This window comes from Diabrotica virgifera, chromosome 2, assembly GCF_917563875.1.
Source record: "Diabrotica virgifera virgifera chromosome 2, PGI_DIABVI_V3a".
NCBI classification, from domain to species: Eukaryota; Metazoa; Arthropoda; class Insecta; order Coleoptera; family Chrysomelidae; genus Diabrotica; species Diabrotica virgifera.
The window spans coordinates 224,787,378-224,805,907 of record NC_065444.1 but is presented as its reverse complement, the minus strand read 5'-3'; the positions used below and the strand labels follow the sequence as shown (position 1 = coordinate 224,805,907).

General features: G+C 34.5%; 1 protein-coding gene across 3 annotated transcripts in view; it reads left to right on the top strand.

Annotated features, from left to right (window-relative positions):
• LOC114330016 (uncharacterized) overlaps nt 1-17,697 on the top strand; it is a 117,527-nt gene extending 99,830 nt beyond the window's left edge. For 2 of the 3 annotated variants that reach the window (XM_028279311.2, XM_028279310.2), the window contains exons 7-8: nt 6,696-7,012; nt 13,498-17,697. In XM_028279311.2, coding sequence (XP_028135112.2) covers nt 6,696-7,012; nt 13,498-13,731 — 551 coding nt within the window. In that variant the 3' untranslated portion in view covers nt 13,732-17,697. The remainder of the gene's footprint in view (nt 1-6,695; nt 7,013-13,497) is intronic. The other variant, XM_028279312.2, reaches the window with a different exon arrangement.
• Nucleotides 17,698-18,530: the final 833 nt, after the last annotated feature.

Genomic DNA, 18,530 nt, shown 5'->3' with positions numbered 1-18,530 from the left:
AATTGTAGAATAAGTAGTGGATAATCCAAGGATCAAAGTCAATATGATGCCGAGAGGCGCTTTTACCATGGGGGTGGTTGCCACTCCATCTCGGGGGTGGAAATTTTTTATTATATTTTGACCGCAAAAGTTGATAAAAACATTCATTTTAAGTAAAAAATGTTCTACACATTTTTTTGATAAAATTAATAGTTTTCGATTTATTCGCTATCGAAAGTGTTAGTTTTATATTGAAAAAATCAATGTTTTTTGATATTTTACTCATTTACGATTCACTCAATTTTTGCCGCAGAAATTTTTTTTTCAAGCGAAGTTCTTTAGAATTAAATAACATGTCATTTCATATTTAAACATTTTTTCGTATCTCTTATGCTAATCTTTCTATTCTGAAGAAAATTGCATTTTTTACCAAACTACAAAAATTCGTTATTCGCTTTTAACTCCAGTTTTTTAAAAACTAATCATTGTAAGCAAGTCAAACTTCTGGAATCTATTAATAATAGATAAATAAAGAAGAATGAATATGGGCAATGACTAAAAACACCACTAACTTACATTATTATGCTTCCAATTGGATTTCTCCCTTTTTTTTAAATGTATTGATTTTTTAACCGTAACTTCTTTATTTTTTATCCTAGAAAGTTTGGCAAAAAATAATTTTGTAGGCTTTTACAAGATCTATAAGGCTATTAATACTAAATCCTTTTAAAATTCTCAGCCGCAAAAAGAGGTGACTTTGCAAGGGTTGGTAAAGGTGGTTTTTGCATGTTATTACAAGTTTTAATTGTCAATAGCTCACCCAATTTTTTCCGTAGAAAACATTTTTGCAAACCAATTTCTTGGGAATTAAATAAGCTACAATTTTATATTTAAATATTTTTTCCTATCTCTGATGCTTATCTTTCTATTCTGAAGGAAACGGCATTTTTTACCAATCTACAAAAATTCGTTATTGGCTTTTAACTCCATTTTTTTTTTAAATTAATCATTCTAAGCCGGTCAAACCTCTAGAACCCATTAATAATACATAAATAAAGAAGCCCAAATAAGGTCATTGACTAATTTTAATTTGGATAGAAAGTAGGGGGAAGTTTCCGATCACGTTTGCGCTGAAAAAAATAGGGACTGACATTCTTTTTATTATAAGTCACTTAATTTTTGAGCTAGAGACTATTTTTTATTTCTGGAGATAGATATTTTTAAATACTTTAAATTAGTTTAAACAATATTTAGCATTTGACGAAGAAGAGCTAACATATAATAAAGTATAGCTCGATTACTATTGGTCTTAGAAAATTAAAAATAAACGGCTTTGTTTATTTTTTCAAAAGGTACATTTTTGTTAAGCAAAGTTGTTTTGATAAAACGAAAAGTTTTTGAGTTATTAGCAGTAAACTGATTAAAAATATTGATTTTTTCGATATAAAATTGACACTTTCGATAGCGAATAAATCGAAAACTATTAATTTTATCAAAAAAATGTATAAAACGTTTTTTGCTTAGAATGAACGTTCTTACCAACTTTTGCGGTCAAAATATAATAACAAATTTCCACCCCCGAGATGGGAGATTTTGATCTTTGGACTATCCACTACTTATTCTCAAATTTCAAACAAATCGAACCATTCTGTAAAAATTGCGAGGTTTTGTCCTATTTTAAGCTTCATTACTTGGACTACTATAGATTACAGTTATGACATTCGTCTAAGTCCGGTTCTGTGTGACCAGAATTTAATCGCTTCCTCTGTTTTTTATACAACAATAGAAGTAATAATCAATTTACAATACAATATCCTTATTTCACGTGAAAAATTAGACAAAAACATGTATACCATATAAATATGGTATACATTTCCGCCATGATCCATCCTCCTCTTAGTTTTCCGAGCCTGGCTAGACCAAGCCTGCATACGGTTGTAATCTCACTTGGAGTTTTCCTTTTCCGGGGCTCCATTTTAAGCTATATCTGCGTGGTTATGTAGTCCACGTCATATTCAGCCTTTTACCGGCTATTTTCCTCCACTTTGACCAAACATGTGTTTTTCCACTTTCTTATCCCGATGAAGCAGTTATCTAGTTTTACATGGAGCGTTCACGACTAATCATCGAAAAACGACGAGCGGCTAGAGCAGCTATAAACATGGCTTGGCGACAGGTCTTAGCTAAGGCGAATCTTCCACTATCATCTAAGGTGCGTATTTATGAAGGGGTAGTCCGATCTATTCTCACTTATGGTGCTCAAGTTTGGGGATTGGCGGAATTTAAGGAAGTTGAGGAGGTAAGAAGGTTTTTTATAAAAAAAATGTTAAATATTCCGAGTTACTGTCCAAACTATATGTTGGATTTAGAAACCAACATTGAGCATGTGTATCTATTTACGATGAAGTTGCATAAAAAATATGTCAAGAGAGTTTTAGAGTATGAGGAAGGACGTCTGCCTAAATTTCTGCTTCAGGAAATGATAAGAGCTAACTGTGGTTGGAGAAGAGATTGGGAAAACTTGGGAGAGAGATGGGGAGTGGAATTTAACACAGAGTGGGAAAATAGGAGTTTTTGGGAGGATACCTAAGTTGGAACAGGTGATACGAGCCATTCGTGTTGGGATAAAGGAAAGAGCAGTGGAGAGAGCAACTAGATCAAATTTCTGCAATCATTATAGAGAGTTAATGGGACTAGGCGTTGTCATGGGTTATATGAGGGATGAGGTGAGTTTTAATGATATAAGGTGGATATTCAAGATTAGATGTGGAGTATTGTATCTCAATGATAGACCTGGTAGGGCTGATGATAGGAAAAAGTGTGCTTTGTGTAATGAGAGGGAGGTGGAAGATATTTTGCATTTCATGGGACGATGTCCGATACTACGTGAATACAGAATGAAGTGGTTCAGAAAAAGTAGATTAGATAGGGAAAAATTGTTGGAACTTATGAGAGGTTTGGGCTGGAGGGAACTGGTTGGATATGCAAGGGATGCATGGAAGTATAGATACAATCTAGTGTTGGAATATAACTATTAGACTCATGACATTCTATTCTTCTTCTTTATGTATTGTGCCTCTTCACCAGTTCTTAACCGATTTTGAGCTTGTATTCACGACACTCTAATTAATAGGTAAAATTTAATATATACTTCTCAATTAATGAGTGACCTTTTATGCTTTATTAAATCTTAATTAATATTTAATTTAATTGTGTTTATATGTTTATTTAAGTACATACATAATACTTTATAAAATTTCATTATGTATACTGGTGCCTGGTATAAGCTTATCCCAGCAAGGTAATTTCACTGGAAACTATATAATTTTTTTTCACATTCATTAGTTACATTTTTTTTTAATAATTGTTAATTTTATTGTTAGTTATAGATAAAAAAATGTTGATTAATATTTTGGCCAACCCCCCAGACGACTAATGGTCATGGGGGAAAATGTTTTATTAGGTGAGCTATTATGTTACTTTAAGCATTACTGTAGTTAAAAGCAATAAACATTTCTGATTCTGATTCTGATTTTGATTCTGATCCATCCTCCTCTTAGTTTTCCGAGCCTGGCTAGGCCAAACCTGCATACGGTTGTACTCTCACTTGGAGCTTTCCTTTTCCGGGGCTCCATTTTAAGCTATATCTGCGTGGTTATGTAGTTCACGTCATATTCAGCCTTTTACCGGCTATTTTCCTCCACTTTGACCAAACATGTGTTTTTCCACTTTCTTATCCCGATGAAGCAGTTATCTAGTTTTACATGGAGCGTTCACGACCAATAGCATGCTTACCGGGCTCCTTTGATAGAAAGGTAGTTATTTAACTTTGTAAATAATCTTCATTTAAAATAAGTAACAAATCGATTTATGGATGTACAGCCAAATAGTGCCATATATCGGGCTTCCTCGCACCATTCCTGGACCAGTCAAGTGTATCAAGGGCACCAGGTACCTATTTTAGCTTCGCCGACCCGATATTCGTGTTCTTCTTCTTCTTCAAGTCCGTCTCCTATCGGAGGTTGGAAATCATCACAGCTATTCTTATTTTACTGGCGGCTGCCCTAAATAGGTCGATGGAACTGTAGCCGAACCATTCCCTCAGATTTCTTAACCAAGATATTCTGCGCCTACCGATACTTCTCTTACCCCTGATTTTACCCTGAATGATCAGTCTCAGCAGCAAGTATTTGTCACCTCTCATAACATGGCCAAAGTATTCAAGCTTTCTTCTTTTAACAGTAAGTACAACTTCACATCCTTTTCCGATCCGACGTAAAATTTCGGCATTCGTCACGTGGTCCACCCAAGATACACGTAGCATTCTACGGTAACACCACATCTCAAAAGCTTCAATGTTTTTAATGCTGCCCATCTTGATGGTCCATGACTCAACTCCGTATAATAAAGTGGAAAAGATATAACACCGCAGCATACGCACTCTCAGATCAAGATTTATGTCACGACTACAGAGAAATATTTTCATCTTGTTAAATGCTGATCTAGCTATTTCTATTCTTGCTCTTATTTATTTTGTTTGATCGCCTGTATGATCCAGGCAAGCTCCAAGGTATTTATAGGAGGATACCCTTTCTATAACCGTGTTATTGACAACCAAATCATTCCTGGCGTGTGGATCTTTTGTTATTACCATCCATTTAGTTTTTCTGAGGTTTAATGTGAGTCCGTAGCTGTTGCAGTAGTGGTTAGTGCGTTCCATCAGTCGTTGCAGATCTGTAAGATTGTCTGCTAATATCACTGTGTCGTCAGCGTATCTCAAATTATTGATTGTATTTCCGTTGATCACTACACCACAACTAACGTCCGACAGAGCTTCTTTAAATATGACTTCGCTATAAAAATTAAACAAAAGAGGAGACAGAATACATCCCTGTCTTACTCCTATACATATTTTGATCTCCTCAGTCATTTCATCATCTACCTTGACTTGCGCTGTTTGATTCCAATACAAATTAGTTATTATTCTAATACCTTTTTCATCAATGTTCTTTTCGATTAGAAGTTGTCTCAGTCGGTCGTGTCGGACTCTATCGAAGGCCTTCTCAAAGTCTATAAAGCAGGCGTATACATCCTGATTGATATCCAAACACCGTTGAAATAGTACGCCCACACCAAAGAGCGCTTCCCTCGTACCAAGGCCGTTCCTGAAGCCCATTTGTGTTCCACTTATATCTTCTTCAAGTTTGCGGAAAATTCTATTATGAATGATTTTTAGAAAAACTTTAAGCATATGACTCATCAAGGCAATCGTTCTGTAATCCGAGCACTCTTTTACATTTGATTTTTTAGGTATTAAAATGAATGTGGACCTTAACCAGTCTTGTGGTATTATTCCAGTATCATATATGTTGTTAAATAACTCGAGTATCATGTTCATCACTTCTCCATCAATAAGTTTTAATACTTCAACCGGTATTTCATCAGGCCCTGGTGTCTTACCATCCTTGGTGTTTTTTAAAGCATATTCCAGTTCTTGTTTAAGTATCCTTAAACCCTTCATTTCTTCTCGTTTCACTGTTATTAATTCTCTTTCGTCGTCAAAAAGTTCTTTTACGTATTCTTTCCATCTTGTGAGTTTTTCTTTGAAATCTATTATAATCTTGCCTTCTGAATCATTCACCATTCCACTATGAGTCTTCTTCTTTGTACCAGTCATTTCTCTGATCTTCTTATGCATGCCGAAATTATCGTACTTTCTCTCACATTCCTCAATATCCTTGCATTGTTCTGACAGCCACTTTTCTTTTTCCTCTTTGATCATTCTCTTTATGGTTCGATTTATTGCATCATATTGTTGTTTGTTTTTGTTCTTATAGGCACGTCTCTCATCCATTAAATTAAGAATTTCTTCTGTCATCCATGCCTTTCTTTTAGTTCTCTCAGTTCGTTTAGGAGTCAACGTCTCTTTAACAGCTGTTGTTAGTGCTGTCTTTATCTGTTTCCAATTATTTTCAACTTCTTCGGAGTTCACGCTATTAATTTCTTTCAAGTTTTTATTAATTTTTCTTTTATGTCTTCTCTTGTTCTTGTATCTTTTAGTCTATTGAAATCTATCCAAGTCGTGTTATCTATCCGAGTCGTGTCATCTATATTCGTGTTAAGCGACCTCAAAAACCTACCGAGTATAAAAATTTGAACTCATTTCAATGATTTTTTTCCAAGTTGTGAATTTTTATTTTTTGAACACTTTTAGATGCACTTTGGAAAATGCATTTTCCGCCTACAACAATGCAATTTTCATTTGTCCCTCATGCCAAGTGGTCAACAATTTTCCTGAAGCTCTATCGAATCAATTGCAAAAGGTTTTACAACGATCCGTCTTACTTTAAAAAAGGTAAAGGTGTGATATCTCTCATTTTAAAAATTAATTACTCAGTCATTTGACAACCGATTTTAAAAAACTTTATATCGCTGGATAGGTAAATGACCGTTCTTTCAATTTACAAAAAAATATACTGGCTGTTCCAATAAAAAAAATCAACAACGTTTTTTTCAAAAATCCGTCTTTCTTTTCGTAATTAAAAGCGATATAAAAAATTCAATCCACTGAAAGAAAACATAAAATAAAACATTTCAGCGAAAATCTTGGGCCGTTTAGAAGTTATAGGCAGTTAACACGGGGAAAATATAAGTGGACACCTGGTATAGCACCCTAAATGTTTCATTATGACATAAGTTTTCTTAATTATTTCTAGGTATAAACCAAATATCCGTAACACTCAAAACCCACACTGACAGACCCATCGCTGTTGCTTATACACCAACGGAACCGAATTCTATCGCAGATAAATATTCGATGCCAAATTATGGATCTCTAGTCATACCCGAGATAAGGCCTGGCGATTCTAATAAGGTGTTTACAGTTAGCGCTGTAATGCACGCTCATCATGAGAGTCCTACTGGAATTGTAAGTAGCGTTGATAACATACATAGAATCGATGAAAGTTCTAATCATAAAAACGATTTGAGCGTACCCGATTATCCAAAGTTGGATTTCGAAGCGCCATTTCAGGTAAGATTCAATTATTTTTGAACAAACATCTACAAACATTTGCGCTCCCACAATCATACACACAAACATGTAAATATAGGTACCTATAGTTTTGGTTTTTCTCACAAATTTTCTTTCTTGTGTCTTCATGACATATATCATATATCTCTATTTATCACGATAGGTTCGTAACTGGTTTATAACGAGAAACCAATATTTTAAGGGGACTTTCTACTTTCTGGATTAAAAAAAAAAGATTTTTGTTTTTTTTACGTAAAACCATTCCTTAGTGTCATAGAAATACTGTCCTAAAATTTTATTAATAAATTGGAAGACTAAAATTCACCTCCAAATACCTGGTGAAAACAATATCGAAACCGATAATATCGCAATCAACCGGGGCCTGCTTCAAGGAGACTCGTTGAGTCCATTGTGGTTCTGTTTAGCTTTGAACCCCCTTTCCCAGCTATTAAACTAAAGTGACTCAGGTTTTAGCATTAAAAACAATAATACTGTGATAGCGAAGCTCAATCACCTGTTGTATATGGATGATTTGAAATTAATGGCCTCCAATCGAGAACACCTAGAACAGATGCTAAAAACTGTAGAAACATTCTCTAATGATATTAGTATGCAGTTCGGTTTAGACAAGTACCGTGTTTTGAATATAGTCAGAGGAAAGGTACAGCCCGGTGGATTCGATATGCAAAATGGCCAGAGCATCGAGGCCATGGGCGAAAACGATATGTACAAATATCTTGGAGTAAAGCAGGCGCGGAAAATTGACCATAAGCAAATGAAAACTGAGATAACTACTGAGTTTATACGAAGGTAAAACAGCTGCTTCGTTCACAGCTTAACAGTAAAAATTTGTTTAAGCCACTAAACACCTACGCTTGTTCCGCGCTTAGCTATTCATTTGGTATTGTTAAGTGGACAAAAACGGATATAGAAAATCTTCAGCGAAAAGTACGAACACACCTCACAAAGGCACAAAAACACCACCCTAAAAGTGCAGTAGAACGAACGACATTACCGCGGTATTTAGGAGGAAGAGGACTTATGGGTATAGTTGAGCAATTAGACAAACAGATTGCTAATTTAAGAACTTATTTTCAGATGCAGGCTGAGACATCTACTCTACACCACGCTATTTGCGCAGTAGGTGCCACAACACCGATCAAACTGAGGGAACCAGAAATGCGCATAAACCACCTCACTAAAGACGGAAAAATGCGCACCTGGATGGTTAAACCTCTACACGGGCGACATCCCAATGAGGTCAGCCAAGACTATGTCGACAATACAGCGTCGAACTATTGGTTGACATCAGGAAAGATGTTCCCTGAAACGGAAGGTTCATTACTGGCCATTCAGGATCAGGTTATACCAACCAGAAATAACCTGAAATATATCGTCGAAGACCCTCAGGTTCAAAATGACAGATGCCGATATGGATGTCAAGCCCAAGAAACCATCCAACATCTTACAGGGGGCTGTCAGACATTTGCTGCAACTGAATACAAGGAACGGCATGACGCAGTGGGAAAGGTCCTTCTTCAAGAAATAGCTATCAAGCTGGGACTTCTCCAAACGGACCATCTCCCATACTATCAATACGTCCCTGAGAGTATGCTTGAGGATGGCAACTACAAGCTATACTGGGACCGCACTATGCTCACAGACCAAACAGTGGCACATAATAGACCAGATCTCGTACTAGTTAATAAATTAACAAGACAAACAACACTAATTGATGTGGCGATACCTAACAACAATAATCTACGTAGTAAATTTACTGAAAAGATCGCCAAGTACAGAGATCTGGAAATTCAAACACGAAGACAATGGAGAATGCAAAGTACCCAGACGATACCTATTATTATGTCTACTACTGGAGTCATTCCGAAAAACCTCCTCGAAAGCATAAAAAGGCTGGGTCTAAATGAACATCTTTACAAGACCATGCAGAAAGCTGTACTACTCGCAACGGCCAGATGTGTACGAAAATTCTTAGGAGATACACCTGCATACCAAGTCACCTAGTGCTCGATAACACGGAAAGAGTCCCACCAGAGCTCAATCCTTTTAATACCGCAGGTATCTGGGATGAGTGAATTTTCCCCTTAGAGGGAGTGTGAGCTGTATGGCTAAATCTGGATAATTTAATAATAAATACACCGGCACAATTAACCTCCCACCTTGTATTTCTTTCAATTTGCAGATATTGTCAATCTTGAACCACATTTTATGAAAGATATGGTGAAAACTACCTTTGAGAAAAAGAAAACAATAAAATCATTGAAAAAAAGTCGCTTTTCAAAGGATGTTTAGCAAAAATCCAATATTTAAAAAATTTCGAAGAAAATTCAAACAAATATAATTTGAAAATCATAGTCTAATTAAAAAAGAATTATGAGTAGTAATAATGGGTGTTGCCACCTTTAGTGCTCAGGACTTCTTGGAGCCGGTTCAACAATCTATTCATGATATCCTGGATATCAGATTGGGGAATATTGCGCCAATCCTCTTGCGCAGCCATCTTGAGCTCTCCGAATGATGTAGTCCAGAGAAATAAGATTTTTCTCGTGACACATCCCCCTCCAGGCCGAAACCAAATTTTTTTAGTAGTATGGCCATCTATATTAATAACCTGTATGTTTCCTGCAGTCAATTTTGATGATATACATAGCTATAAAGAAATAAAGATCAAAAAACGGTAAATTTTCGGTTTTTTCGTCTATTACTAAAAAGTTTAATGTTCAATGTCCCTTACGATATGTTCAAAAAAAATCTAAATTAATACTCTTATAGTTTTTTCTCCTGAAGAAGTCACAAAAGTGTGACGAAATATTGAGAAATAACAAATAGACTTTTATTTCACATGACCGAATTGCTGAAACTTCAAACCACTATAACACAGTACGGTCGAAAATATTTGTACAAATAATATTTATTTGTTTAAAGTTTTATTTATGAGTTTCTTATTCTCAAATTTGTTTAAAATTCCTAGCTTTTTGGTAATAGATGAAAAAAGCGAAAATTTACCGTTTTTTGATCTTCATTTGTTTATAACTATGTACCTATATCATAAAAATCGGCCGCAGGAAACATATAGGTTATTATTATAGATCTCCATACTACTCAAACAATTTGGTGAGGGAGTTATGTCACCAACAGGATATTTTTTTCCCTTATTTCTCTGAACTAATGTAGGTAGAGGATGAACTACGGTCCGGGATGCTATCAGACGATTTCGAAAGACAGGCTTATACACTCCAGGCCAGATTAAGGATGTTGAAAAATCGCTTTTGCACCGCTTCTGAAGTTCGTACCCGTCTTTTTGAGGTAAGAAATGTTAGTGTTGGTGAACGTAGAAGAAGGCTATCAGAAACAAATTTGAGGGCTTTCCGTCCAGCTCACACCACATAGCTGCTCCCACAATGCCGTAGAACTAGACTTGGTTTTGTGCGAAAAAATTTGGCTAGACTTTGGTGGAATGGAAGAACATTACTGTTCTTAGATGAGAGCAGAATAGCCTTAAGAGGTGCAGATGGTCAGCGTGTCTACAGAAGTCATAATGAAAGGTTTGCTCAATTGCACTATAACCTAAACAGTGGCTTAACCAGGAAGGGTCAGTGATTTGAGGAGGTATTTCTTACGAAGCTCGTACTGATCTTGTTTTGTTCGATAAAGATAGTGTGAATGCTTAAAAATACGTGGAAGAAGTTCGCCAAGACCATGTCATGTATTTTGCAATCGTTCATTGGTGAAAACTTTAGTTTAATGCATAACAATGCACGTTGCAATATCGCAAGATTCACCTGTGAGTACCTACCTTAATGAAGGCTTCGGGATTCAAGTTTTACCATGTACATAGGTATTACCATACCAGCATAACTACGCCGGCACATAGTCGCGATCTTAACCCAATTGAACGCATTTGGAACAACCTCAAAAAACGGGAAAGAGTACCAGCCCCTTCACGTACATCCTTCAGAGAGCTAAGACGGCTGCGGTAGAGAAGTGACACAATATCCCCCAATCATATATTCAGTATATCAACTGGATTGACCAACCAACAATGGATTGTCGAACCGGCTTCAAGAACTCTTAAGGGCCAGAGGCGGCAACATCCATTATTAATGCTAATATTTTTTTAATTAGACTATGATTTTAAAAATAAGTAATGTTTGTTTGAATTTTCTTCGAATATTATTAGATTTTTATCAAGCATTCCTTGATAAACGACTTTTTTTTCAATAATTTTATTGTTTTCTTTTCCTCAAAGGTAGTTTCCAAGACTGACAATTTCCGCAAATTGAAAGAAATTCAAGGTGGGCGGTAATTGTGCCGATGAGTATAGAAACAAAATTATAGTGGTAGGGGAGTCCAAGCGGGGATTTTTGAAGTTACTCGAGCGCGTCAGATTATTACATGGGGAGAAACCTTGTACCCTGGAAATGTACCTCTACCATTTATATTGGCTCTTAATACAGGGGAGTTCGTTAAGGGGGGGTCCGAAAAAAAAGTATATCCTTAAAAAACGCGAAATCGTCAGATTACGATAAGGTAAGTTAAGTACATGCAAAATAGTGTACATTTCAAAAATCTCACGATTTAAGGGAATAGGCGAGTCGCAAAGTTTCACAAAAAAAAAGCGAATATTTCGGGAAATGAACGTCAGATCGAAAAACTAGAAAATACGTGGTCAATATTTTTCAAAAATCTATCAAATAATACCAAACACGACCCCCACCGAGAGCGGTAGGGATAAAATTTAAAATATTAAATACGAACCCCGCGATATTTCGCGAAATGAACATCAGATCGAAAAACTGAAAAATACACGTATTTAATATTTTTGAAAAATCTATCGAATGACACCAAACACGACCCCCTACAGAGGTGGGGTGGGTGTTACTTTAAAATCTTAAATAGGAATCCCCATTTTTATTGCAGATTTGGATTCCGTACGTAAAAATAAGTAACTTTTATTCGAGACATTTTTTCGGATTATGGATAGATGGCGCTATAATCGGAAAAAACGATTGTTGGAAATGGAAAATTAAATTAAAAATTGTAAAGTCCCCACTTAAATGAAAAACTTTACTTAACTCTTTTTGGTTTTAGGACCTATATACTCTTCACAACCCAATAGGTCCGCATATAACGCTCGAGTAACTGCAAATTTAGCATACCATACTTTCCTTCCATACTATAGAGTGTTTATATTATTGATATTTATCGAAAATTATTGTTTTGAAAATCATAAAAAATGTTTGGATCTCGTGTTCATTTAAAAGGCAGTCAAAGTAAGGAGACGCATCGAAATAAGCATCATAATATTAAAAGACAATTTAAAGATAATCAGTTTATTGCAGAAACAATTCTGAATTACCCAGATCCCTGGTAACAAAAAAAATAAAGTCATAGTGATGCATTTCATGTATCTTGTGGGAAAAAATTGGAGAAAGAGCAACGAGTTCGTCGGAAATATCGACGCAGCTAGTATTGCTGATGCCAATAGAAGGAGCAGCCAGACATCAAAAGAGGGCAGACTTATGAAAAATAATAGCCTTCAACTACTTAGGATCGATAATAACAAATTATGGAGGATGTAAAAAAGAAATAAAAATGCGGCTAACAACGGCTAGGTCAGCAACAGCAAAACTGACGAAATATTCTGAGGTTCTTTGGTCATATCACTAGAAGAAAGATGGTTTGGAAAGATTGATCGTCGTAGAGTTGAAGACAGAAGATCAAGAGGCAGATCTCCACGCGGTGGTCTGATCAAATTATAAAATTCGCAGCATTCTCTCTTCGTGAAGCACTCACGAAGCTCAAGAAGAGTTAAATGGTTAATACAGTCAATCAAGCATTACAACGTTACCATATACTTGCCCTGGATAACGGACTGAGGAGAAGGAGACACATTCCACTTAGCAACATGAGTAACATTATTTACCTGTCGAAAGGTACCCAATTTAAAATTTCCGTGGCATCACGACCTGCTATTGTCAACATCCTGGTTTCTCCAAATGGTTGTTGGAGCTGGTAGGTCTTCCTTTCTCTAATGGGCATTCTATTTTGAGTAGTTTTGTTAGTTATGTCCCTTCTTACACTACCTCATTTTTTTATTTTTATTAATTTAGTTCATTCTGGTTCCACGTGTATGGAACACCTAGACCCTGGGTTCATACCTAGGGAGTTTCCAATGTGGGTATAAGGCCTAATATGAAAGAATGCTGCCTAATGCCTCCAGTGGACAGTTTGTGGCAATTTTTTTAGATACGCCACTGACATGAAGGTTTGACCTGGCAGCAGTCTGACACAACTCATGTCCTATCCACATATTCAATATTATAAATAATTATTATATAATAATTAATATTTTTGTATGTTTAGCAATTGTACATTATTTGTAAAGTTATTAGAAAAATAGTTAACTTAAGCACACTATGTAACATTACAAAATATTTTTACTTTAACTAATATGTTTTCAGGCTAGTTTAAATATTGAAAACACAATGAACCAAGGATGGTCTGTTGTAGTCCGAAATAAGAACACGACAACAACAGAATCTCCTGAGGCGACAACTCTTCCTTACGCAACGACTAGCGAATTTGACATCGAAAACTTCAAACCACAACTCGAAGGAGGTTTTAAACCAATTTTCAATTTTCCCGACGAGGACAAAAAGTTCGTAGAGACCAAAGTGAGTGATAGAGACGAGTGAATTTGACACTTTTAGGCTAGATAGATAAATAAAACTTATCGTATACAATCACTTAACATAATGGGCCTCTTCTCTATAGATGATTCGAGTTCTTCTTTGTAAGGTACTTATCCCAGACGTTTTCTTTTTTTTTATCTTTACCATTAATTTTTCTTGCAGCCCTAGGAAGTAGAACTATTTGTTCAAGTATTACTTGAAAATCCGTGTTAATCTATGAACTAGAGGGAGTCGCATTTTTATAGAATTTACTGCAGAAAACAGAGAGGTATTATGCAAAGTTTTCTTGTCTACAAGAAGCTGATACGATTTTTGTGGTGTTAAAGAATCTGGAGGTGGTGTTCTTGGAGAATCGTCAATATTTGCTGGAACATGCCTTGCTTCTTTTTCACCTGCAGCTTGGTTTAGTGGTGTTGGTGATGGTGTACGAGAGTTGGTGATGGTGAACAAGAGTTGGTGTACGTCATGAAGAATGCTTATTATTTTCTTCGACCTTATCAACTGGAAGATTGTTCACCGGCATTTCTATGGTTGCCGCTGGCTCAAAAATCCAGTCTTCAAAGATTTGGGTTAAGTACCTGTTTTACCAAACCCATTCACTGCAACATCAATTTCTGAACTTCTGACGTGTAAAATGTTGACAGATGTTGGCTCAGGAGTACGAGGTTTAACGGTTTAACCATGATTTACCAGCCATTGTTTTGGCTTTGTTAAATTAATGAACTAAGCCATTGCGTAGAGTTAACTGAAAAGTCAAAGTTTGCCAAATTATTGACTTCTTCTATGTCTAATCTATGATCTTCAATATGTAAATGCTTGTAAACGATAAGTTTCAGGTGAAGGTGGGATATATAAGTATTGACATTTTTGTTTCAACTGTTAAATAATTTTTAATAAAAATGTCATCTTCGATATGAGAGTTGGATGTGATACAAATTCTGTCTTCAATTCAGTAATCTTTTTATTGGGACCGTGCAAGTTCGGCAAAGCGACACCTATTTCTACGCGCTGCAACTTTATTCGCACTTTTAATTATACTGGCCAATTATATTACCCGTTGTCCTAGGTGAGCGACGGAAAACGACGCGACGCGATGCGATGCGTTGCGATGTGATGCGACCAGTAATTCACGCGACGTGTGGCTTATGTAGCGTCGCATCGCGTCGCTTTCCATCACTCTTAAAACCAGGACAAACGTGACGATGTCAATTATTCATTCCTATTCTTAAGTGTGGGGAAGTATACGGCAGTATTACTAGAAAATTCATATTTTAAATACTTAGCTAAAAAATTCCATAAACGAAAAAGAAAGACAACAAATGTCATATATTTAGAACGAGTAAATTTGGAGAGTTTAATCATTTATATCGGAAATTAATGAAATAATCCACGTTGGTTTAAAGAGTATTGTGGCTTATTCACTTTCAATTATATCATTGCAGCTGTTAAACTCAGTATTAATAACTGAGCTATCAATAACTATCAATAAGTAATTTTCTAAAACCAAATTCTATTGAGGAGAGGCTGTTACTGACTTTAAGGTATGTTAATGAAAAAACACTGGTACTATATAGTTATTATTAGTTTTTATTTATTTAATAAACTATTGCGTAGCATAATTTGAATTGAAAAAAGCAATGGGGCGTCACACTGTGTCGTGTCTCGTCGCGAACAAATCAAGTTCGCACTTCGTCGCGTCTTGTCGTAGACTGATTAACCCGAAAACGTAGGCCATACACAAATACAACCATTACTTGATATTTTCGCGTCGTGTCGCGTTTGTCGTTCACCTAGGACAACGGGTTAGTCCTGGTTACTGGATAATTGTCAAGGCCATAGTCGAAAAAAATAATAAGAAGAAAAAATAAGTCAGGTTATGTTATTAAAACGTAAACAATTGTATGTAATAAATAAAATTAGTTATTAAAATGCAGTACAGTAACTGCAAGCAAAATACAATTAATTAAATTTACCTTTATATAATAATTACATATCATATTAATATTGTGGAGCAACATATAATTTTTCTTCTTAAATGACAGTAGATATGAAATGTACGTCAAGAGAATTTCAATTGACAATATGAATTATTTAAGAAAGTTGCAATATTTCTTCGCTATTCGCGCACGATCGTTTTTCTCAATTCCCTTCCAATTACTTGCACACCGCGAATAAGTTAACATTTAGTTACATACGCGATTGATACAAAAAGTTTTGTTATTTTTTATTTAGAAATTTCTACTGAAACAATTAGAGTTTCTGTAAGTAACGTTCATTATTGACATTGCTCATTTCTTCTTCAACATTAAAATATAAAAACACCTATTTGCTATTCACTTTTTCGTCGCTATACCTCGAGAAAAATTTTGTGTTATAAATAAACACAAAAAAGTTTTGCATTTAAACTTCCTCTAAGATAGAATTGATCGCAAATTAAAAAAATAATTATTATTGCAAAATTAGTAAAAAGGATTAAAAAAAGGGTCAAAAATCAATGTTTTTCAATAATCCTTTTCAGATATTTTAAAGCTACATACAACCTTCAAAATTCACCCAGAAAATCTATTTAATACATAACAATACTACACAAAATTTCAACACAATCGATCAAGTAGTTTTGGCCAAATAATTTTGCAATGTAAATTTTTCAAGAAAAGGTATTAATTTATAAAATTATGCAGGGCCAACAAAAAAGTTTTAAATACTTGAAAATTTTCTTACACATAAAAGGGCTTTCAGGCTTTTAAATAAACTTCAAATCATTCATGAATAATTTTTAAGCTAATAAACAAATAGAATAGAATAACTTTTATTTAAAATTTAAAGATTTAAAAATTAAAGACTTATTTTTATATGTATTTACATTATTTGATAACAAAAATACTACAGTTAACATTGATATTGTAACCTGAACGAACGGAAAAAATACGTAATTTTGCAAGTAAATATTCATTTATACGTAAAAACATGGAAATAAATAATTATAGTTTTTTAAAAGTATTATATTTTAAAAACAAAATTTAAAACAAAAGTGAAAAAAATTGGTCAACTAGAAGCTGAGATAATCAAAATTTTTAAGCACGTCGTTGTTTTGAACACGTAAATTCATTTTTGAGGGGCCTGTAAGTGCTATTCCCACCATTGACTTCCGTAACTTTTTCTATATTTTTACAGTTTTAAATCAACATTTTAACCATGGCTTTTGCTAATTTTTCAGTAATAATCATTATTTCTTCAATCTGCAATAAACTCTATCTCTTTTATAGGAAATTTAATTGCACAACTTTTTGCGTTTACAAAAGTTTTCTTAAATGCATAGCTGCAGAGATATAGCAACAAAAAGGAGAAAAAATTGATGTTTCTAAGTTTTTCCAAAAATTGTTTAATAAAAAATTTAACCCACTTTTTGAAGTGTCGGCATAGTGATATTCTAATAATATTTGGAAGCGATTAAAGCAAAAAAATAAGGTCATATACGATTGGTCCAAATAAGGGTGATTTAGCATAAGTCTGGACGCCTGGTCGAAATATAATTCTCTAACCCCACATAAAATAGCTTTTAACGTTTAGGCGTTTTTTGCGAGGATAGATTATAGTATATACCGAATAATAGCACAATGGCGGTTTTCATTTAAAATAATTTTCAGAAGATTCTGAAATTGTAGACAGTTGTACCAATCCATCTAAAACCCCAAAAGCAATAATTGTGAAGAAACACGAACTCTTACATCGCTTGTCAATTATTGTGTACTAGTTTAGTAATGTCGGTATTTATTTATATTAAGAACTATTTATTTTCGTACAAATTCCTTTTAAATAAGTTTATAGTATTTATTTATATTGTATAAATGAGATGAGTATATGCTACTATTTAATTTAGTTAGAATATTGTAGATATATCGTAATTTTACGTTTTCTATTTATTTACCACTCAAGTTACTCAAATTCTTACCATGTATTTCTTTAAAAATATGTGATACTGTTACATTTCTATAAAAATGAATGTATTATCTACGAATAAACTTAAGTTTTCGTAATAAATGTCTTATAATTTACTAATGTAATGTAATTTTTCCCAAGCTCTCTAGTAATCAACGAACGGACTACCATCATTGATGTATGTATATTTGATGCATTTGTCTGAACATGTTTCACTGTTATGGTGAACAAGAAAAGTAGAGACTACTTCGGAATGTTCGGATTCTCTGTTGATGTAATTAAAGGAGTGAAACATTTCATTATTGGTCCTCTAACAACACTTACAAGTCACTGTTTTAAAGAAAGTTTTTCCTGATCTCATCAAAAAAGAGGTGGAGGTACTAATATACTAAAAGGGCGACAATGATGACCCATCCAATTATAGGCCAATATCACTCCATTCTATAATATCAAAGGTATTTGAGAAATGTATGGCAGCAACGATTGTTAAGTATTTTAGATCCAAAAATTTGAAGCGTTTATTTGAAAAACAACATCTGTCCATTTTTCGCAAATTCGACTTCAGGTATTCTTCTCATAGAATAGAAGTTTCTTTATCCATCTGACACATTCAGTTGTGTAAAAATCTCAGATGCCCGGAGTAAACTACATAGATCATTTGGATAGTATTAGAAAAACAACAGATGTCTGGAAAGTTTTTCTTGATTTGCCAAAATTTTAATTTTTGGACAAGTGTGGTTTTTAAATAAACGCTTCATTTGTTTACAAACAGTCAGTTTGGTTTTAGAAAGGGTCTAAATACAACAAAGCCCATCATGGACTGTGACGAAGACTCGCTTTTGAGCAGAGCTGTTATCGGTCGG